Source organism: Seriola aureovittata, chromosome 4, assembly GCF_021018895.1.
Source record: "Seriola aureovittata isolate HTS-2021-v1 ecotype China chromosome 4, ASM2101889v1, whole genome shotgun sequence".
Lineage (NCBI taxonomy): Eukaryota > Metazoa > Chordata > Actinopteri > Carangiformes > Carangidae > Seriola > Seriola aureovittata.
Window position 1 is genome coordinate 14,279,697 of NC_079367.1, and position 21,809 is coordinate 14,301,505.

Below are 21,809 nucleotides of genomic sequence, written 5' to 3' on the forward strand. Positions count from 1 at the left end.
GAAAATATCCACATCATTAGTATAATTTAAACAACTGAAAACTAACTTCAGTTGAACTTGAACTAAAATTCATTTCTGCAAAGTAAAGAATGTTGATTTTTCTCATGTCCGATGTTGGACTTGATCCCTTGGGCACCAGTAGGAATGATTACAGAAACTTTCATATGAGCTTCACATTAGCATATCAGTTCCATATTACTTGAAGAAATGTGTATCTGTTAATTAATTGAGGTAAAGATACCAAATAAATAAATAAATAAAAATAAAAAACAATATTCATCCATGACATTTAAACTGCAAAAAAGATGAACTCAAAATTATGTATGAATGTGAAAACAGTCTATGAAAAGCAAACAAACAAAAGGAAAACTATCACCCCACAATGTGCCTGTGTTTTCATGTTGGGTCACATTTTTGACAACTGTAGGCCTTTAATGGGGTCTCTCTCTGTATCTGTCAGTTGCTCTGTTCCTCAGGCGCTGTGACTCACTGCAGCTCTCTCTTTCTCTTTCTCTCGCTCTCTCTCTCTCTCTCTCTCTCTCTCTCTCTCTCTCTCTCTCTCTCTCTCTCTCTGATCAGATCAATGTTGCCTTTCTCTGCAATGCAGCAACCAGTGAAACACATCACAGACACAACTACACCCTGAGAAACCCCAGCAGACTCAGTACAAACACATGGCTATTATCCCTCATTGTAGGTTGCCCTCAAAGTGCCAGTGATCCTGGAATCAAAGTGAGGACGCCAACAATCACAAAAGCCAGAGTTCATTTCAGTCTTCCTGGGTCAAGTGTCAAAATAAAAGCCATTATAATTGCTTTGTTTGTGTGTCTTGTTGTGGTCTGGGATGCTCTTTGGAAGCTCCTTTGACTGACGCACTTCAGTCAGTTAAGGCTGGGATGAGGTTACAGCTGTTAATTAGGCCTTTAGGGGGAATGTTTGAGTTTGTGCATATGGCGACACCTCAGTGCTGTGGCACAGTAAATTTTAAGTTCTTCGTCAGTTTGCAAAATTCTGCGTAACATCCTTAATGAGCACTCTTCAGCCGAACACTTGCTGAACTACATCAGCCCAAACCCCTCATATAGCACCATCAAAAATTTTTGCAACTTTACAACTAATGCAATAATTAGAGACTGTGATATGAGCAACATCCAGCACATTTAATTGTATTCTGAGTGTCAAAGCGACTCCCAATCCAGCAGCGTTCATGAAGGTGAAAACGTTCCCTGAACTTACTGTCTAAACTGCTGCGCTCTGCACAGACCTCTCCTCCCTGCTATCAACGTGAGGCTCAATGACACCTCATTTCAACCCATTCACAGGGGCCAATTGAACGACGTATCAGCTGCTGATAAAGTATTTCGACTCAGCTGTTTAAGCCACTCGTGTGAAATGGTGTCTCCATTTAGTCGTTCTAATGAAACCCCCCATTTCCTGAGTGGATTAGTGTTAAAGGGGAAGTGCACTGGAGTGGGCTTAGCACAGGGAAAATCTACCCGGAAAGAAAATCCACATGCTCTTGTGGATTCCTATTATTATAGCACTATTGAGCATTTCGAGCAGTCTTTGTGAGCATGTGCAAGTCACTTGAAAAGTGTGGAACAAGTGAACTGGCGGCTGATTACATAAAACGTGAGTTTTATCTGACAGCCTTTGCTTGCAATGACTGAATAACATAGCATTTTCAATCTGTATCTGAATGTTAAGGAAGAAATATGTTAAAATATTTTAATTGCAGCATTCTGCTTTTACTTTAATGCATTTTGCACCACTGGAATGATACTGTAAATGCACAATGACATTCCTACATTTATTGTTTCTTGCCAACTGTCCACCAGTTTACCATCAGCTATTTGCTGCCAGTACCCACCACTGTAGAAACTCAAAATACTTTATTCAAACTGGAAACAAGAGGTTGATCCATGAACAGACAAGAGAGGCTGGAACGATAGTGAAAATGGAAATGCTCAATTAGCACTAATCATTTAGAAGCTGGAAATGAACAGTTTTCAGTACAATAAATTGAGTTTTGACTGTGCTGTCATTTACACTCACTGGAACAACTTCAGAAATGAGTCTTTAGCAATGGCACAGACTTGGGTTTTCATCCTGAATCTTGGCTGCATTTTCCAAGGTAATCTAGTCTTCTTTGCTGTGATGTTTCCCTGGATTTCTTCTTCATATTTTTTGACTGTGTATTTTGACATTCCTAATCATTCTGGAGAACTTTGTAAATATCGTCGTCTAAACTTTATTGCCCCTGGCTTGTGCTGACTGCTTGTACTGCTTACTGCCATTACTGGTTTGCCTCTTTCCCCCAACACACTGATTTTAGCGGCGGTGCTGGTTTCTACTTCTACCACCACACTCTTATCTTCTTACAGTTTCTTCTACTGAGTTATATACATTAGTAATAGTTGAGATTGCATCAGTTGCCTCGTACATTATGTATAGTATATTCCCGAATTATATGTGTCTAGGGGATTCTGTTTTGTTACCCCTGTAGGGGTTCCATTACACTCCCACTGAATCTAAAGCAAATTGCTTGGATTTACATAGAGAGCACCCTAGGGGGCAAAATCTGAGCTCTGAGTGTCTCCAGCTGTATAAACATGCATACGCATACTGCAGTAAAGGTTTAACGTAAGAGTGCCTGGAAACTTGACAGCATTGTAAACATTGTTGTTAACTTATTTATTATTTATGTATTTTTTATAGACTCTCATCAAAGCATTTAAGGTGATGTGTAATGCACATTGCTTTGTAAACCTCTCCAGAGGTTTTACAGGGTCTTTTACACCATTTATTGTACCAAAAAGTGTTCAACTTCTTTAAGACACTGGACATTTTAACTTTTAATAAAGGGGATTTCTTCCAACCCTGGCATCGAATTTCAACCAACCCTTCAATAGCCTTTCCTTTGAACTGAAGTAACTTTCCTTTTTCACACCTAAGTGCTCTGGTATCTGTGTGCCATACTTAATGGGCAACATGCCTTCTGAGGGTGCTTAAAGTCTAGTTTGTAGCACTTTAATGGAGGACACACAAGGAGTGCTAATCTGAATAATGTTAGCTTTGGTGTGATGGGTGTTTGGAAAAAAGGCAAAAAAATATTGCGTTTCCAGGAGCAAGTCACATCATCATGCACGACACACTTGGGCAAACAATGTAAACCCAGAAATTTCTTAAATTTCCTAATAACTTTGAAACTTCAGAGTTGCATAATTCCCTCATTTTTTTAAGAAATGAAGCCTAGTAATTGGCAAGTGCAGAAAACAAAAATCAGCAAGCTTGGAGGATGTAATAATCTAATTCAAGTTTTTTTTTTTTTTTTCTTTTTGTTTCGTGTGAAAAAATAAACAACTAAATAACCTTTGTCATACAGAGTGCAAGCTGTAATCTGATTTGCCAGCAGTGAGAAAGAAGAGCGTTGACTACAAATTTAGATGCCACTTCAACTCTACAGACAGAAAGTTCAACATGCGTCTCACCCTCTCTCTCCTACTATCTTACCAGTCCACAAGGATGGCATCTCTTATTCATTCCCTTGTTCACACTCACTCAGTTTCTCACTGTTCCACGCTCCGTTATTATCTCGCTCAATTTCACACCCTAAATTGCGCATTGTCTATTTCTCATCCTCCATCTCTTTGTGTTTGACGGTATTCTTTTGTTCGCCCCTGTTCTCCCTTCTTCCTTCTCTGTCAACTTCTTTCTGTCTTTCGTTCCATCTCACTGAAATGCTTCCCCCTCGCTGTGCTGCTTGCCTCTTCTATGCCTGTCTGTTCCTCCCTATCTGTCTGTCTACTACCTGCCAGTTCCTTCGGGGAGGAGGGCTCTTTGGCGACAGATGGCGGTCTGCTTTTCATCTCGATGGCGACCCTGGAGGAGAAGCGGGCCTTGGTGGGCGAGAGCAACTCCTCATTGGCCAAGGAGTCAGTCCTTGTCAGTATGCTCCGTCCGCTGCTCTCCTCCTCGACCAGTGCCACAGTGTCTCTCAGGGTGTTGCTAGGCGACATGGCCCTGGACGGTGCTAGCGCTTGCTCGTCCTGACTGTCAGTCATTTTTGAGGCAGAGCGAGGGAGGACTTGGACCTGTCCGCCTCCTCCTTGTCCATTGCTTTGTGGTCTTGGCGCAGTGGCCGCAATGGCTCCTTTTCCGCTGCCTGCACCTTGGTGGATGTAAACCTTGTAACGTATCATTAAGATGATGATAAAAACCAGCACAGAAGCAACAATAATCCCTCCAATGATGATGATCATAGTACCACCCAGGAAGTGGCTGTGCAGTGCTTGACACTGGCTGAACTCTGTGTCTGTGGTGAACGACAGACAGCCCAAAGGACGTGTTGCAGTCAGTGATGTGATGACATCATCAAACACGGCCAGGACACAAAGATCGTAGTTACGTCCGGCGGCGAGATCCCGGACCAGGAAGTCATTACTGGTGGATGGGATCATCCTGCGAAAGCAAAGACAAAAAGACGTCACAGTCAGAACAGACTTAAACTTAAGTTGATACACATCAATCACAACAAATGGCAACTCTTTGTTTTATGTGCCTGTAAAGAGGTTTAGAATAATAGGATTTAGTACTAATTACTAATAAAGAGGTAATAGAGGCAGTGTTCAATTAACACACTGTCATTTAATCAATTCAAATTAATTACCAACATAACCTGCAAACTGTAAAACTGCTCAGACAGACAGGCATAGAATTCAACATGTTTATGAATAACAACGTTTCCGATAATAAACTAATGAATGAACAATTGTTGGGTTTAAATGAAGCTATTCTTTCAGAGAATTCGTATTCCGTATAATTGGTACCAATTACACAGTCCTTCACACTTCTTCACTCTTCTTTGGAAATTATCAGGAAATGACACCACTGTAAAATAAAGTGGTATGAGCAAAGATGCAGATCACTTTTTAATCAATCATAGATGCGGATGATTGTAACACAAGTTGCCATTGGCAAGATACATTCACAGGAATGCATAAAGGCCAATACCAAGTATCTGGACAGCCAAGTTTCAGTTAGATAAGAAATAAACAAATAGATAAGCATCTAACATATTTTATCACTGATATCAGTGATATCAGGTTTTGAGATGCAACAAGAGGTCAAAGAGAAAACGTTAAAGTGGTCCTTAACCAACTCATTTTAATGGACCAGACAAGAATGCAGAACCTTAAACTAGAGATACATTTTTAGTTTTCTTTTAATTGGAATATTTTTAACAACTTTTTAACAAATCACCTATTTAATATGGATTGCTTCCAGTGCTCCTTTCTTTTATTGCCATCACCCTTGTTTTTCTTCTGACGTGCTTTGTGGAAGTGTTTCTTGACTGATAAACAGACACAATGTTTAAATGAATAAAACACTTAATTAACATGTTACAAAAAATGTCTTTTGTGTGTGTCACTGACAGACAAATTAAATTGTTGCCTGGAAGGGATCACACCATATCTTACAACATTGCCCTCAGTGACATTGCACTGTGGGGCACACTCTCATACTTGCCACCAAAACCACCCCCCACCCCCACCCACTCTGTCCATACACTGTACCAGTCTAACAAGCGATGGGGAAAAATCCTTTCCCAAAACGCCTTATCATCCCATCTGTGTGTTCTGCGCCCTTGTATTCTGTTGTGTGCTATTACAGGAAAGCTGTAGCGGTGACACATGCACTATCATTATATATTTCCATGCGGTAGTGCCTGTGGCACAACAGCCACCTCATCGTCCTTATTTCCCCAAAGAGCTGGAATTCATAAGCCTGTGATCTGACAAACACTCACACACATCCAGCCCCCACAGGTGCAGAAATCTTCATTCTCTGATTAAACACATTCCTGATTCTTCCCATTGTCATCTACAATCTCGGTCTTTCCCAAGGTAAATACTGGAGCTCTAGTTTCTCCTTGCTAGTATACTTTCCTGGGGGAAATTCAGGGGGAAAACAATCACCCTGGTAAACAGGAACGATGCTTTTTCTGTGCTTACCTCGGTTTTGCTTTCTCCCTTCCTTGTCACACTGCTTTCTCTAGGGGTGTTCCATAAAACTAGTGGAATTGTCAAACATCCATATGTCATTGCTACATTTTATCTAAATCGTATTTCCCCGCTGCTTCATTCACATTTTCCCCAATGTACTGTAAGTTTTTCTGCTCTGCCCATCCCTGCCTCATAAATGTATTTCCACCTCTGCATGAAGACAGACAGCCCTAGCATCATAGTCGGAGTGAAACAGAGCTGATGGGAGCTGTGTGTGTGTGTGTGTGTGTGTGTGTGTGTGTGGTGTGTGTGTGTGTGTGTGTGTGTGTGTGTGTGTGTGTGTGTGTGTGTGTGTGTGTGTGTGTGTGTGTGTGTGTGTGTGTGTGTGTGTGTGTGTGTGTGTGTGTGTGTGTGTGTGTGTGTGTGTGTGTGTGTGTGTTGTGTGTGTGTGTGTGTGTGTGTGTGTGTGTGTGTGTGTGTGTGTGTGTGTGTGTGTGTGTGTGTGTGTGTGTGTGTGTGTGTGTGTGTGTGTGTGTGTGTGTGTGTGTGTGTGTGTGTGTGTGTGTGTGTGATTGTGAGAGCCAGTGGGCAGCAGGGTATCGGCTGGCCCAGTCTCAGTGCCAAGCTCATAGATGGCATTGAACCTCCACCAGGAAGAATTTCTTGGCAGATAGCTCTATGTGTCTTTGTGGGTGTGTATATATGTATGTGTGTGTGTGACCTTGTGTGGTTGTGAAGTCTGGTGTGAGTGGATCCCTGGACTGACATCTTAATAGGAATTTAAACAGGAAACTTTAACAGCCGTAATGTCTTGCCGAAGGGTAACAGAAAGATTTGAGAGCAGAGCGGGGCTGGGTTGGTTCCTGTAAGCAATTTCAAAAGGGTGTACTGACTGTGAGAGAAAAAAAAAAAAGTCATAGAAGTCATAGAAAACACCACCTCCATCCACCTTATTAAACTCCAAAAAACTACCGGCTGGGAGGTTTCCTAAATGTGTCTGAGCAAAATAATACCATGGCTGTTTGTCTCCTCTCTCATCTTTGCAGTGAGACAAACTAAATCATAGTTTATTAGGGAGAGAAACTTCAGGGAAATCAGTAGGAGTCCAGTGCTGGCAGTGTCCTTCAGTGAAATCCACAAAGCACATGTGGGCTTCTAATCCAATATCTGCAGTCAGACACACTGCTTCCCATTTTAACAAGTCACCTTTGCTTATACTTGCACCGTATTTTTTATTTATTTTTTGCTGTTTAATGAAAACATGAGCTGAAACGCAAAGTGAGGTGTGTAATAGTGTCCTTAGGAGCTAAACATTCTGACTCAAAGCACATTACATAAAAGTAAAAGTCGTGACTGATAATAATTAAATTGCCATGGAGACAGAGGGCACCAGTTACAATATTTGTGACTATGGGGCTTCCATTGCTAACTTTGCCTCACTTTTCACAATGTGCATACAGTTGTTTTTAGTAACGAAGTGACATATATAACCTTCTATGTAAGTGCGGATGCAAACATTGGCAAATTAAGGTAAAACTTACCTAACTGAACTACTGTGAAGGTTTCACTTCCCACCTCAAAAAAGTGAGAATCCGTCACACAGAGTAGAATGAGGGATTAATGTGCAAATATCTAATAACCGGCAGAAAGTAAAGAAGGAGCTCTAGCGTGTAATCCATGATATAATTAGCCAGTCCTTGACATTTTCCAATTTGTTGTGATTTGCTGTCATTTTCTTTTGTTTAAATGAGTTTGTTGTTCTTTTATGTCATTTCATAATGACTAAGCTGCACTGAGCCCTGTCCTCATTACCAGACATGCATCTCATCTCCTCACCTTGGCTTTGAGTCTCTACTGTTGGCATGAATCTGTAACACCCCCCCCGCACACACCACTGGACCTGATTAGGACCAGTGCAGATGTCAGGTCATAAATATCAATTATGTTATCACCGAAGCAGCTCAGATCCATCTTATCTAAACAGATTGGGTGAGACAGAATCTGTGTACTGCTTCACACAAACCAGATAATCTTTGCCAACCATCAGCATCACCCTCCAACCCTATGATTGTCAAGAAAAAGGCAAATATGGTGGAAATCAGCCTGAAACCTCCCTGGTGCACCCCTTACAGGTGCTCAGTTCTTAATCAGATTCAAGCCGGGAAACTTCAGCTGCCCTGAGGCTTTGCTAAAAGGTAGCTGCACATGAACCAAGAAGTGATTGGGTGGGATGAGGTGGAGGAAACTCTTTTCTCGGGTGTGGGTGGGTGGGTGGGGGATGGGGTGGGGTGGGGGTGGTGGTGGTGGTGGGGGGGGGTTATATTGAGAGATAAAAAACATCACCACCATCTGCCTTGCTAAACTTGAACAAGTAGGGTACATTTGTTGAGTAGAGGATTCTCTAATTGTTCTGAACAGAGTTTAATATTTACTGCTTTAATGACATCTCCTGCATTTGTGTACAGGTAATTTTTTCTGTTTTTCCAGATATTTTTTTTTTTCATGTTCCTCCCAGAATGACCTCAAAAAGTGTCATTTACGGAACAACCTTGTTGCAATGTTGAAGACTTAATGTCTTAGTCAGGGACTGTTGCTGACACAGGAGACTGAACCCGGGCCTTCCACTTGAATGGCAGCTTTCTTATTCGCCACACTGAACAGTTGCCAGATGCACAAAAGCGATTGCAGCAACTTCTATTATATCTAATGAAATCAGCATATGGCATATGATTTGCTCATTGGCCAGCATCTGTTTGTGTTTTGTACAGCCGCAGTTATACAGATGTGCGAGGATTGATGCGACATTTTCAAGCAATCAATAATTAAGTGTGGCTGGGAGTTTTGGGTGTTGTGCAAGTGTGTGATGACTTTAAGAAGGACAAGGACTGCTGGGCCAAGCAGAAATGCTTCAGCAAGCCCATTTGACACCGCAATCATACTGGATGGTTTATTCAGTTAATGGGTTCAACCACGGACACACACACACACACACACACACACACACAGAGTTAAACAGCTTAATGGATTTCTTTCCTTCACTATTCACATATGCAGGCACACACAAACACACACACACTGCAAACAGATCAACAGTCAGTTATGTTTTGTCACTCCTCAGTTTGTCCTCACACCCACAGGCACGCATACACACATGTAAACACACATAGACATGAACGTGTGCCCACACACAGCTAAAAGACTGCGAGACTCATTCAAATGCTCAAAAAGGTAAACTATCTCACTGCTTGAATTGAACAGATTAGCACAGCCATGTGATCTGTGTACACATGTACCAAAATACTGCAAGCATGACAATAGTCTGATTAATGTGTTTAAATGATTGCACAAGCTGACAACTCCTCAAAATAATCCCCTTTTCTTTTCAATTCATTTATTTATTTCTTGAACATGACTAAGGCTGTCAACACATGATGACTGGAAGCTTCGCTTTGGTACGAGCGATTGTTTATGTGGTGAGAGCATTAACACCAAGTCGTGAGATTGTGTGTTGCACAGTGCTCAGATATGCATCTTACTGTTGCAGTGCAAAGTGTAAACGATTGGAACACTGGAATTACAGTAATGCGCAAAATATAAGATGTGCAGTACGATTGAAATACAGGAAGCCGATGAGAAACGTAACAGCTGTGTGTGTTCGGCATTTTCCCACTTTGCCCAATCCAATGTGGCTAGCTGCAATTTTAAAGTCCAGTTTACTCCTGTGCAATGAATGTTTCATAAAGTATTGCATTATTTCTCTTATGCAGTTTTTGTGAACTCTTAGTTGTGGAACTTTACCCATGGTACATTACACTCTTTTGGTGAGTGGAGGCTGCAGATGGGAAAAAATGTCTCATTGCCTATAGGACAGCTGAAGGAAGTCAATATAAAGCTGTTGTGGATATTGCAACAGTGCAACAGAATAACAATTTAAGATAGTATGGTCCACTTGAGATGTACAAAACCTGTTCCACAGTAACTGTGTATGAATGTAATAACAGCTGTTTCGATTAATTGGATTAAAAGTACTGTATGCCAGTCATAAATGTCCCTGTGACTGTGCTTGAGCTTGAACAGTCATTTGTAACGTTTGTATTGTTTGTGACACTGTTCACCTTTTTTCTGCTACCTTAGTCAGATTCTTCCCCACTGTCACTTGTGTAGTACTACATCACAATCCAAAAGTCCATTAGTAGAAAACCATAGGACCTTTGGTTGGAAGTTGTTTATGTGCTCATGTGCAAATAGGCACCAGATACAAATAAAACAGGAACCCACTGATTCCACCGCCTCATAGTGCCACTAGTGGTCAGAAGCTCTACAGAACGCCCTTACTGTGATATGGTGTTTACATTGACCCTGCCTTACTAAGCACATCACTTGCACATTTTTGCTGATCTTGTCTAAAATGAATAACATTACAGACATTTTCATCATGCAACAATTAAGCACATTTTGAGAGGTCTTTCCAAATTGTAATACTTGCAATCCTGGCCAGGTTTGTGCATTACTCTTCAGCTCCCTCTTGTATTTCCCATGTTAACTATCAACACAATGACTCCCATGGACTGACAATTCATTAAATATTGCTCGCTTTTACAAAGTTGTCCTTTCTCCATGTACAGTTTAATCTTTTGCCCCTGGTGCTAATAATGCCTATTAAAACAAACTGCACCCCGTCTCAACAGGCTATTTATAACCTCCACCGAGAGACCGATGAAAAATCAGTGACCAGGGGGAACTTGGGAGCAAGACATCTTCTCCCTGTGCTGTGACAGAAAGCAATCTGTCACAGCACATGTATCATCCTGAATACTGAATAGGTATGGTAATGCTTGCCATCTCTGCATATCTTTTTTTAGGTGTGATCTGGTTCAGAGAAAAGTGTTCAGAGCCTTCATTCTCCTGTCATTGCCTTTTTTTTTACAACCATTGGGCCTATTTTCTCATTTATGACTACGTTGTCAGAGAATTAATATTGACATGTCACCCCCCCTCCCCTTGATCAGCTTTCCTTTCTTGGCTTTTCATCTCTAACTGCTTTCAACGCCACGGCAATCGAAGACTAGTAATTACCGTAGATTGCTGTCATTTCCCCAGGTTATTCCTCACCTGTGTGTAACGGCGCAGTTCAATATCCAACTGCTTTATACCTGCATTGGAAAATCCCACAGAGAATTTACGCACTTCTTTCTACAACTTTAGACCAGTCAAACCACGGTTTTTCTCCCACGGGAACCAAAACTCAATGTATAGATAGATCAAATGTGAGGGTTTGTGTACTGTGTGTGTGTCTCAGGCTCATATGCAAAACAGACTAGTGTCTCTTTGGTCTTTATGTACAGATTCGCAGCTCAAAATTGCCACAGCATTAACTAAAGTGTTGAGCGGATTTTGGAAACAAGACAACCTCTACATCTGATTGTTGAAGGAAATGCAGATGTGCTTTAACATGCAGGCTGAAAAAAACAAACAAAAACAATAAAAAAAAAAAACAATAAAACCCATAAATCCCTTTTCGAATTTAGTTTTTTCAGTAACATCAGTAGAGATGTAGGTGAGCACTAAACCCAATAATAATATTGATATCCAGCTTCAAAATGTTCCTTCAGAATTTTATACATTTTTTAATATTTTCTTTAATATTATTCTACAGTCTGCTGCATCCAAGAATGCAGGCAGATAAGATGTCCAAAAAAATTCTGTTTGTGTTAAAAAAAAAAAAAAAAACAAAGCTGGTGGTGTCACTGTCTCACCGTTGTCAGATGTTATTTATCAGATTTATTTAAGCAAAAGGAATAATAATTGCAGTTCAGCCCAGTTGTTCACACTATCGTAGGAATACAATGACATTGTACACACACACACACACACACACACACACACACTGCATTTGGTATTCAATGCACAATGGCACAAGAGCTGCCATTGTGTCTTCGCAGCTGAGGTGTAGTCAGACAGAGGCTGACGAAGGCCTCGGTGCCTCTGGTCACAAATGGCATTAATAGTTGCTAATAGAGCTGTTATCAGCAGCTCTACTTTGTTAGCATGTCATTATAGTGTTGCAGAAATCCCTGCCCTGGCATCACCCACAAACTATAAAAGATTTCTTAGTAAGGACGCGTAGAGTTCATGGGAGATGAAAAATGACGCTCTCCTAGATTTGCACCATCAAACTATCAACTGGATAGGAACCAGAGACAAAGGATTCTTCTTTGAAAGAAATAGACCAGCTATTAGCACGTGATAGAGATGTATGATCAGCTGATGGGTCAAATTGTCAGCCCCAGAGGATCATTTAAACGGACACAAGGCAAAATGTGAGCAAATAACTAAAGGCTCTATTTTTTCAACAATAGGACTTTCTACACATTGGTATTTGACTGTTACTTTAATTATTATTGTCCAACTATTCCGTAATTTATATAATGTTATTATGTCACTTATGTAAATTCACAGATTTCTATTATAAAGAATGGCCCATTTGTAAAATACAAGGTTTAAGTCAGTATCTACAATGTGGCCAGACTGCCGGCTTCCTCCGTACATACAAGGTAACAGGCATTAAACATTCACGGTGGCGTCTTCATTATTATTACAATCAAAGCACTGCTGTGTGAGCCACATTTATCTATTAGTGTTAGTAATCACTTCTTATGTTGTTTGGTCAATTAGCCACTTGTATTATATTGAGGTCTTTGAATGGTGTACTAATATGAAATCCACATTTGTATTGTACCTTCCTGTCATGAATCTCACCATTAGGTTTTATGTTGTTTTATTGAACGTTGTAATGGGTCGTGGTGGAAGGCTGCAGTGTGATTTGTGTGAGTAAACAACAGATTAAACAAAGCAAAATTTCTATAGAAAATCCCTCGCTTCTCTAGTTGAAATACGTGCACCAGCCCCCACAGAAATATAACTGCTGGGATCACTTTACACATTGCTTTGTGGCTTTTTACCATTTCGCAGTTTGGCACTTATTTTCCTTTCTGTGTTGCCCCTCTGTTGATTTTGTCCATGTGTCTTATGTTCATTGTTTTTCCACTTGATCTACAAGTAACTATACTTTGTCTACACACACTATCATTTAGTTTACAAGCCAAGTCAATGCCAACTGAATCTGAAGAGCAGACGTGCCTCAGAATATGCAACTCTTTAGTCATTATCACTGTTTTGTATTAATATTTTCGGGTCATCTAGCCAATACCAATCCTCTCTAAAGTTATTGAGCAAAAGTTAAGTACCGTAATTAGCACTTTATTCCACATCAACCCGCAAGAGAGCAGGCAGACGACACAATCTGCCCCCGACCGCCTACTGAGAAATCAACAGCAGTGCCAATTGAGACAGCCTGCTGGCAGCCTGCCAAGCGCCGAACAGCTGAGAGAACTGGTGGAGCCAGTTGCCCACTAACTACACATCGTCTCCAGGGGAACCGACTCGATCCATCGTGAAGAAGTACCAAACACCAACTACTGCGGGTTCCGACCAGGAAAATCCCCAGCCACGGCGCAACTCACAGCGGGCGAGACTCACTCTCCTGCTCATGACTGGGTTGATATCAAGATAAAATCATACATTAATCATCACATTTCTTTCATAGACACCTAGGCAACAATTGGTTGTTTAGCTACATAGTAAATCACCTAATCACATTCTCTCCCACCATTGCCCAATTCGTTCCATGTTTTATTTTATCAGCTATTGATTCATTTGCTTCAGTTTTCCTCTTGCTGATTATCAGACATTGCATTTACCCTGTCTGAGTAGTTAGTCATGTATAGATCCACTAGTAGAAATCCACTGAATTAAGATGTCACAGGTTCTGGTCAGGTCTCCTCCCTGAAGAGTGAAGGTGGTACCTCCACCCCCCTAAATGAGTTAATTTGAATAAAATAACCCAATAGAAGCTTCCTCGCTGCAATCGTCTTTTCTCAGACAAGAACAGTGACAGGTTCGTTAGACGCACTCGTTACAACAGCAGACTGACAAGGGGCTCTGCACTGCTGAGTCCCGTTTCTGCGTGTTCATAAGTGAGTATGCCCACTCTTGAGTGTGGCTGACATTTCCAGGTTTAGCTTGGATATGTATACTCACATGCACATCGGTGTCTGTGCATGAGCCTGACATTTTCATGCTGTCCGAATTCAGTTATGTTGACTGACGGGAGGACGGTTTGTTTGTAAATACTGTCCATCAATCAGCCCTAGGGCACTCAGAATGCATACTTCACGTCCACACACACACACACACACACACGTCATGAAGTCACATCCGGAGCCCTGGGTTCTGACTGTTGATCTAAGCAGAACGTCAAGTGAATATTTATGATAATGTGCCCTGGCTGTTTTTAAATAATTTAATGTGCCAATTATTCCTCCGATGCAGGCAGGAACAGAGGAGGGCAAAGGGTTGACAGCAAAGTCCCCGCAGCACACACACTCTGTCTGTCCTGCTAAACACACTGCAAAAAATGACACAGAATGTGTCATTGAACTGAGCATTCATGGATGGATTGATGAATGGCCAACCGACATTGAAATTCAAATCGTAAAAAACGTGATTTCTCAAACCATACATGCATGCACATCTGCCAAAAAGTGACGTTATTTATTGAAGTAATTCATTTTCCAAAAAGTGAACGTAATCCAGGTTCTTTTCTGAAGCCACAATTTATAGATGTTCCTTGTATGCATCACCTGCAGGCTAGTGGGAGGCGCTGTTTGAGCAGCTGCGCACAGGCAAGCCCCCCCCCCCCAGGAGCTCAGTCGGGTGTGTGACAAAAGCTCAGTTAGGTCTGGAGAAGAATGAAATAAATTGTAGTGTAAGATTTTCCAAGAGTTGGAATTGAAACTGACGGAATCTGGCAGGATCGCCAGAGGGAGGAAACTACTAAGTCGCAAAGTAGCAGTTGAGAGACAAGTTATCAATGGGAGAAACTCCGTCAAAATTATTGGCACCCCTGAATCGCGAGTTGCATAATTCACAATATCTTCAGAAATAAATGCAGATGAACCTATGTTGTATAACCGCAAACTAAATTTACCTACGGGTACAAATAATGTAATCTAACCTAATTTAACCAGATTATTGTGATAAAATGTCCAAATTTAATGAACAACCCCCCCCCCCCACCAAAAGAAAACAAAAAAAACCTTGCATAATAGTGATATACAAACACAAAATGTACCATAGCCATATTTATTTGCCACCCTTCAGTGATATTTGGTTGCAGAAACTAAAATCACAGCTTCTAAATGTTTCTTGTTGCCTAGAAGCTTCTTGTTTCTTTCTGCTGGTAGTTCCTGCCTCTTGCACTGCTATGCATTCAAACTCTTCTGCGGTCAGGACTCATTGCTGGGCAATTCAAAACAGTCCCAACTTTTCCTTTTCTTCTGTGCTGCTGCATGTGAACTTTTGGTCGCTGTCCTGCTGAAAGACCCGAGCCCTTTCTCTCAAACCCAGTTTTTTGAAACTGGGTAACACACTTTGGTCCAGAATGCGTCGGTGGTCTTTTGATTTCATCATTCTTTTGAGAACTGTAACAGAGGCAGCAAAGCGTCTCCACAGCATGATAGAACCTCCACCATGTTTTACTGTAGGTAAAGGCTTTTCTTATCATTTTGGCCTCCATGTTGTAGTCCTACTTGGTTTTATCCGTGACTTATGGACCACCACATCATTACAGCCTGAAGCTCTTTAGGTGTCTCGCTTGGTGTTTTTTCCACAATCTTTCTTTTTTCTTTTTGAGAGACAGTTCTCTCTGTTGACAACAGTGAACTTCTTTATTTCATCTGCCAACCAGATCATTATCACGGCTTCATCTTATCTAGACGCTGATATGTGGATGTTGTGCCATTGCAGGGAAACTATAAACTTGGAATATACTGCTGGAACACAGTTCTACTCAAGAATGAGCTGAGTAAGGGAAAGTGCAAGAGGCATGTAATATTAATTAGGTTAGACCATGTGACAGTGGTCAGATTTTAGCTTCCAATAGAATCCTCACACTTATAGAACTTCTAGAACATAGTTTTGCCTGGTTTGGGGTAAGGTAGGAAAAGTGATGAAACCATGTGATACCTAGAAATATATACACCCTGTCAGACTGCCAGACAAGATATCTTCAGAAAATTGGTGTGGCACTACTTTAGGTCACTTGCTGTCTTTGTACTGCTCATCATTTTCTCTGCGGCGCGTCAGCTTGCAATAGATATTTCTGCCAGAGACATGTGAACTGCTGGTCATCGTCTTTTTTTCTCCAGCTCACAAGATTTGCATCAAAGAATGAACCTATAACTTTGAGTAACGTAAAAGGACAAACCTTAAAGGAGGAAGAAGGACTAGCATCTGAAACATACATTTAAGCTTTTGTATTTGGTTTTAGCTAATATCACCTTATTGCTTTGGTTGTGGTCTAATTCATTTTAACTGTATGTTTAAGTTGTGAATTGGAAGACTTTCTTCCTATTGTTTTCTTAAGTCAGTGGTTGTGTGTTTTTTGTGTGGGCTGCACGTCTTACTGCTCTTTATAGTCTGCTTCCAATAATCTCTTTACTGAACCTAGTGAATCCACCAAGAGGCCAAACCAACTAAACTGATCTAAGATCGTGGGCCACAGATACCTCAGATACTAAACGTAGGATCAGTGATATATATTTCCTAGGGAAAAATTACATGTTTCATGGGTTACAGCGCTGCATGAATATTTGATAAACTAGAAATAAAATCAATTTCCGAGCTTGTCATTTTTTTTCTGCAGAACAGAGTAGCCATTAAGTCGGACCCTGGAGACAAAATTTGATGATACAAGTTTTAATTATGAAAATAAGTGCCACATAATTGATCATTCTTTGTGGACCTTCCCTTTGGGACTTCGTGAGCTGAGGGCCCTGTCCTCTTGCCCCCTCTTAGGAGGTGCGCTGTCCCTCTTCATATTCCCCCTGGGGACCTGAGTCAGTATTTTTAAGATTCCACTGAGGCGCTGGATCTTAGATTTTCCGTCCAGCAGTGTTTTGACACAGCCCCTTTCTTTCTTTATCATAGTCCCTCTCTCACTCTCTGCATCCTGCGTATAATTTTCCTCCCTCCATAGATCCTCTTCATTCTCTGTTCTCCCCTTTGTAAGCCTCCCCTGTCTTGATGTCTTTCCATCTCTCTCCGCCCGCTCTCCTGCTTAATTTCTCCCATCATCTCCAATTTCTCTGCCTCTCTGTCTGTAAAATTTCTTTTCATTTTCTCTCTCACCCCGATGTTCAAACAGATCCGAATTCAGAGTTATGAGACAACAATGTGAGAGCATTCGCACTTAAATCATTGGCACTATTATTGTAATAGATGTAACTGGTGGTTAAACCATCCGATACTTTTCCTACTACCAGTGACAAAAATCTAGAAGCCAGCTGCATAAACCCGGGTTTTAAGTATAGCAGCTGCACTGACAGGCATAGAAAGTTATAATAATAAGACAAGTCACAGTGTTATGTATTGCTGTACCATTTGTTTTCTCAGTCACACGTTTTTTTTTTTTTTTTTTGGTGTGTACTGTAATTATCATTCACTCACATTTTTTCCGAACACATTTCTAATTTAGCTTGTGAAACATCCCCTGACTGCCCAGAGCGGCTGCCCTTACATTAGTTAATTTCTATCTGTCAAAACTGTTTTGCACATTTTCTCCTGAAATTTAAATACTTAAATCTTAGAATTTCATGTCTCAAGAATCATCCAAACTACTGTAAAATGTACCATGATATATCCTCTTCTTTTGTATGTCAGTGTGTGGAAAGCTTTTAGTGTTAATTGAATATTGACTTACACAACTTATAGCTTAGTAAGGTAATTAGGAATAATTTATGTAGGTACTATTTCTATCTAGAGCAATAATGATGTCAAGTCCCTAGTTGGGAAAATAATTTACCCTGACATGATAAATTATTGATTGGACTTAATTAGTCACTGTATTAAGAAAGCATAGATGAAGTTACAAGAAGTTAGTGACAGACATCCTTTGTTTCACTGGTGAAGGAGAGCTGTGTGTTCTCGTCATCATTCTCAGCGCATCTCATCTTCATAGCAGGCGTCACACTACAGCAACTGTGTTTTGTAGTGTAGTACCCAACCATTCCCCTTATACATGGCCAATATTTACTTATGACACTACAAGCAGGTGATCAGCTAAGAGTCAACCTGTCAGGTTGGCTGTGTGACTTTTGGGATGGGTGTAATTTGATATATATATATATATATATATATATGTGTGTGTATATATATATATATATATATATATGTGTGTGTGTATGTATATATATATCTGTGTGTGTGTGTATATATGTATTGCACATGAATAGATTTTTTACTCCACTTCCTTTAATTTTAGCTAGAAGATATCACCATGGCTATAAAAGTAGATAAAGCTCATTCCTTGCCACCGTACAAGATGAAAAACATTTCAATCAGCAGCAGTTTAGTCCAACACCAGTCCAGTCAGAAAGATTGATTGCTCCACAGTTGCGAAACTGAATATACCATGAACAACCATTATATCCTTTGAAAAGGCAACCAGATATACTTAGTATTATTACTTAATTTGGCTGAAAAATATAAATCAACATGATTTGACGACTGTCATAATATACGTTTATATAAACCCTGTATCTTTCAGGCACAATGCCTTGAAGTTGGTTGTTATCTTGATAGGTGGAACATACTGTTTTCTATATTGTGGCCTGGGAAATAAAAGAGACTGTAAATACATAGGAATCTAAATGATTGTTGTCGTGCTGTTTTTAAAGAACCTGTTCTGAAAAGAAGGCTTTGTAGAACACAACAAATCTTCCTTTGCGAGACGGCCATGTTTATAATGGTGTGCTTTTATTAGTTCAGTGTAATTGAGCCTCCTTTCCTTTGAAAGAAGAGACACAAAAATTGAGTTTTAGAGAATTTGTAAAGATTTCCAACAACAGAGCTTTCCAGAAGCATCAAATAATTTGCTCGCAGCCCGTTGGCCACTTGCCTGGACATATGGATGCTGATATTTCTTTCTGAGGTAATTGAAATATCAAAAATTGCAGCAGTGATTTCTGCTAAAGCAGATTTATCTACACGTGGCCTGGTCATTCTAAATGAGGAGCACTCTCAAGAGGCCTCTAGCAGTTGTGAGTGGGTGGCTCGTACATTGTAACCCCATTACCTGAATAGATTCATTAAAAGAGGGTGAAAATTTAAGTGTCGAACAGCAGCATTGATGTTCTTCTGCTTTGTTGCTCTTCATCTGTTTTTTGCCTCAGTCTCTACCTCCTTCTCTTTCCTCACGTACTCCCTTCAATTTTTTATTTCATGATTTTTAACTATTCTCCTTTACCTCCCACTGGTTCAGCTTGGCTCCTTCTGTCCTACATGGACAAAAAAACAAGTTAATACTTCAGCATGTTTTTGCAAGGCCATCAATCTCGTACATGAATGTTCCAGCCTGGAATTCTCACAAGGGAACAAAACTTTCACAAGGACGTGTACAAACAGAGAGCGAGCTGTTTTTCTGTTGTGTCCAATTATCCTCAAGTGAAAACTTAATATCACAAATGTCACTATTTAAGTGTAAAGAGACACTACAGCCTGTAATGTTGGATAAAACCACGCTCATACATTACTTTAGTTCAAAAGGAATTATATTAAATTGACAGCAAGGACCAAACAAAAGAGTACATGGCAGCCATAACTGAAGAGGCTGCATTGATGAGTGTGAACTCCAGCTGTTCCCTGGACTGAACCTATGGAGTGTGAGCCAATATAGAACTGATCAATTATGAAGAGCAGAGAATGATGAACACAAGATCCAAATTATAGATCCTTACAGTTGAAGAGGCTTGCCTATTTGGTTTGCAGTCCACATGCCCTTTGCGAATCAATTTGGTATTTTCTTGATGTTTTTAGAGGGAGTATTATCGATTCAGTCACGGTTGACGGAAAATAACACATAATTATTAACAGAATCCTGCTTTTGCAAATGACTTTGTGTCCAGTGTGGATTTCTCATCATTATAAAATATATTACAGCTTATACGATTTCATTATGGAACATGAGCTTTGAAAACGATTTCAAGGAATCCTGGTAGATGCAAAGATTTTTGTGTCCAGACATGACATAGATGCGCCAAGTTTAGCTTTTATGTAATTGCAGCACAGTTGTTACTGTATTGAAGATATGGTGAGATTAAATCTGTACTTACAGATGACTCACTTCTATGACTCACTTCTCCAAAGTCGGTGACAACAAGTTAACATCTCTGTGACTGGCTGATTTCCCATTAGAAAGACGAGCAAAAACCAGACTGTCGATCACACGTCTCAAGAGCAAAGTGTTAAGATCCGATCAGAGTGTTCTGCTGACTTCAGCACTGTGATTGTGAAAGAGAGAAAGCTGTGACACACGCACATACGCACACACACACACACACACACACACACACACACACACACACACACACACACACTAACGAGAACGATAAGAGGGCAGCAGACATAAAATAATGGTGGAAAAACCTCAACATAAAATCTAGATACCTGGAGGCAGCTCATGGGGTATGGAAGAGACAGAGTGAAGAATCCTGTGTCTGCACTCCTCTCACTGCGGAGAAAATCATTTTCACTAACTTTTCCCTATTCTTAATTTCCCTCTTGTCCTCAATCTATTCCCTTGTCTCTTACTCTCCTGCCCCTGCCCTATACATGCTGTAATCCACCTGTTGTGATCACTCTAACCCAAAGGGAATCCCCTCACCAGGTTTCCCCATATCTCATCTCAGCTGTGAACTTTAAACATCCATAAAAAGTTTCAACCTGGAATTAATTAGTCCGTTCCGTCAGCTGATAATAGTTTTGTCCAAATAGGGCACAGATTAGATTTGCAACTTCATAATTGTGACTTTTTTTAAATGAGGAAAATTTGAAACACACACCTCATAAAACCAGTCTTTCCGCCTGTTTAACTTCCTCTAAACCTCCACAGCAGCAGTAATACTGGCCTCACTGCAGTATGTTGCAATATTTTTTTCAGCAGTCACAGCTGTGGATAATACAGATGTTGGCCCCATAACTCTGGCTGTTATGGTCCTTGTTTAAATATAGTTCAGGTTGTGGATTTCACACTGGTCACAGAAACACCATAAAACACGGTCCCTGTGAATATTGTGGTGTTGTGGAATATAGCACCAAGTCATAAGTTTCTTGAGTTGGCAGATGCTAAATGTGCAAAAGAGAACTTTTCCCTCACACAAATGTGTGAAAATACAAGGAATGTCTGTCTTCGAAAAGTCCAACAGCCTCCTCTAACACATCGTGTTGATGTAGAACTGAGCATCCTGCAGGCCTCTAGTTCACCCAACACGTACAGTAGATGAATTCAATTTTTACCATAATATTTGATGGTTCCTCCAGAAACTGCTATTTCCGGAGGGGGGCTTATCTTTTTATATAAATGCAATCTTTATGATTCCTAATGCACACAGGCCCATCATATCTGGGATAATAGTGCAGATGTAGTTGTGCTCTTTAAAGTAGGATAATCCCCATTATGACTCTTGATCAAACTCTTATGTTTACTGATTCTTTTTAAGAGGCTTAGATCCTTTGTCCACTACACATGAGCCTCAGTGACATTTTATCATATACAACTAGGCGTCACATGAGAAGCAACACAAAAGATTACATACTTGATTTCATACTGTGTTAAGATGGCTACAAAATACATCCTGATAATCATCTTAATTTGCTTCCCTCTTGCCATTCTTAAACCTGTTAGAA

At 40.4% G+C, this 21,809-nt stretch overlaps 1 protein-coding gene across 2 annotated transcripts in view; it reads right to left on the bottom strand.

Moving 5' to 3' along the window:
• Positions 1-21,809, bottom strand: part of zgc:172282 (leucine-rich repeat and fibronectin type III domain-containing protein 1-like protein) — a 172,525-nt gene that overhangs the window by 22,052 nt on the left and 128,664 nt on the right. For both annotated transcript variants that reach the window (XM_056373499.1, XM_056373498.1), the window contains one exon: positions 3,812-4,461. In XM_056373499.1, the coding sequence (XP_056229474.1) occupies positions 3,812-4,461 (650 nt within the window). The remainder of the gene's footprint in view (positions 1-3,811; positions 4,462-21,809) is intronic.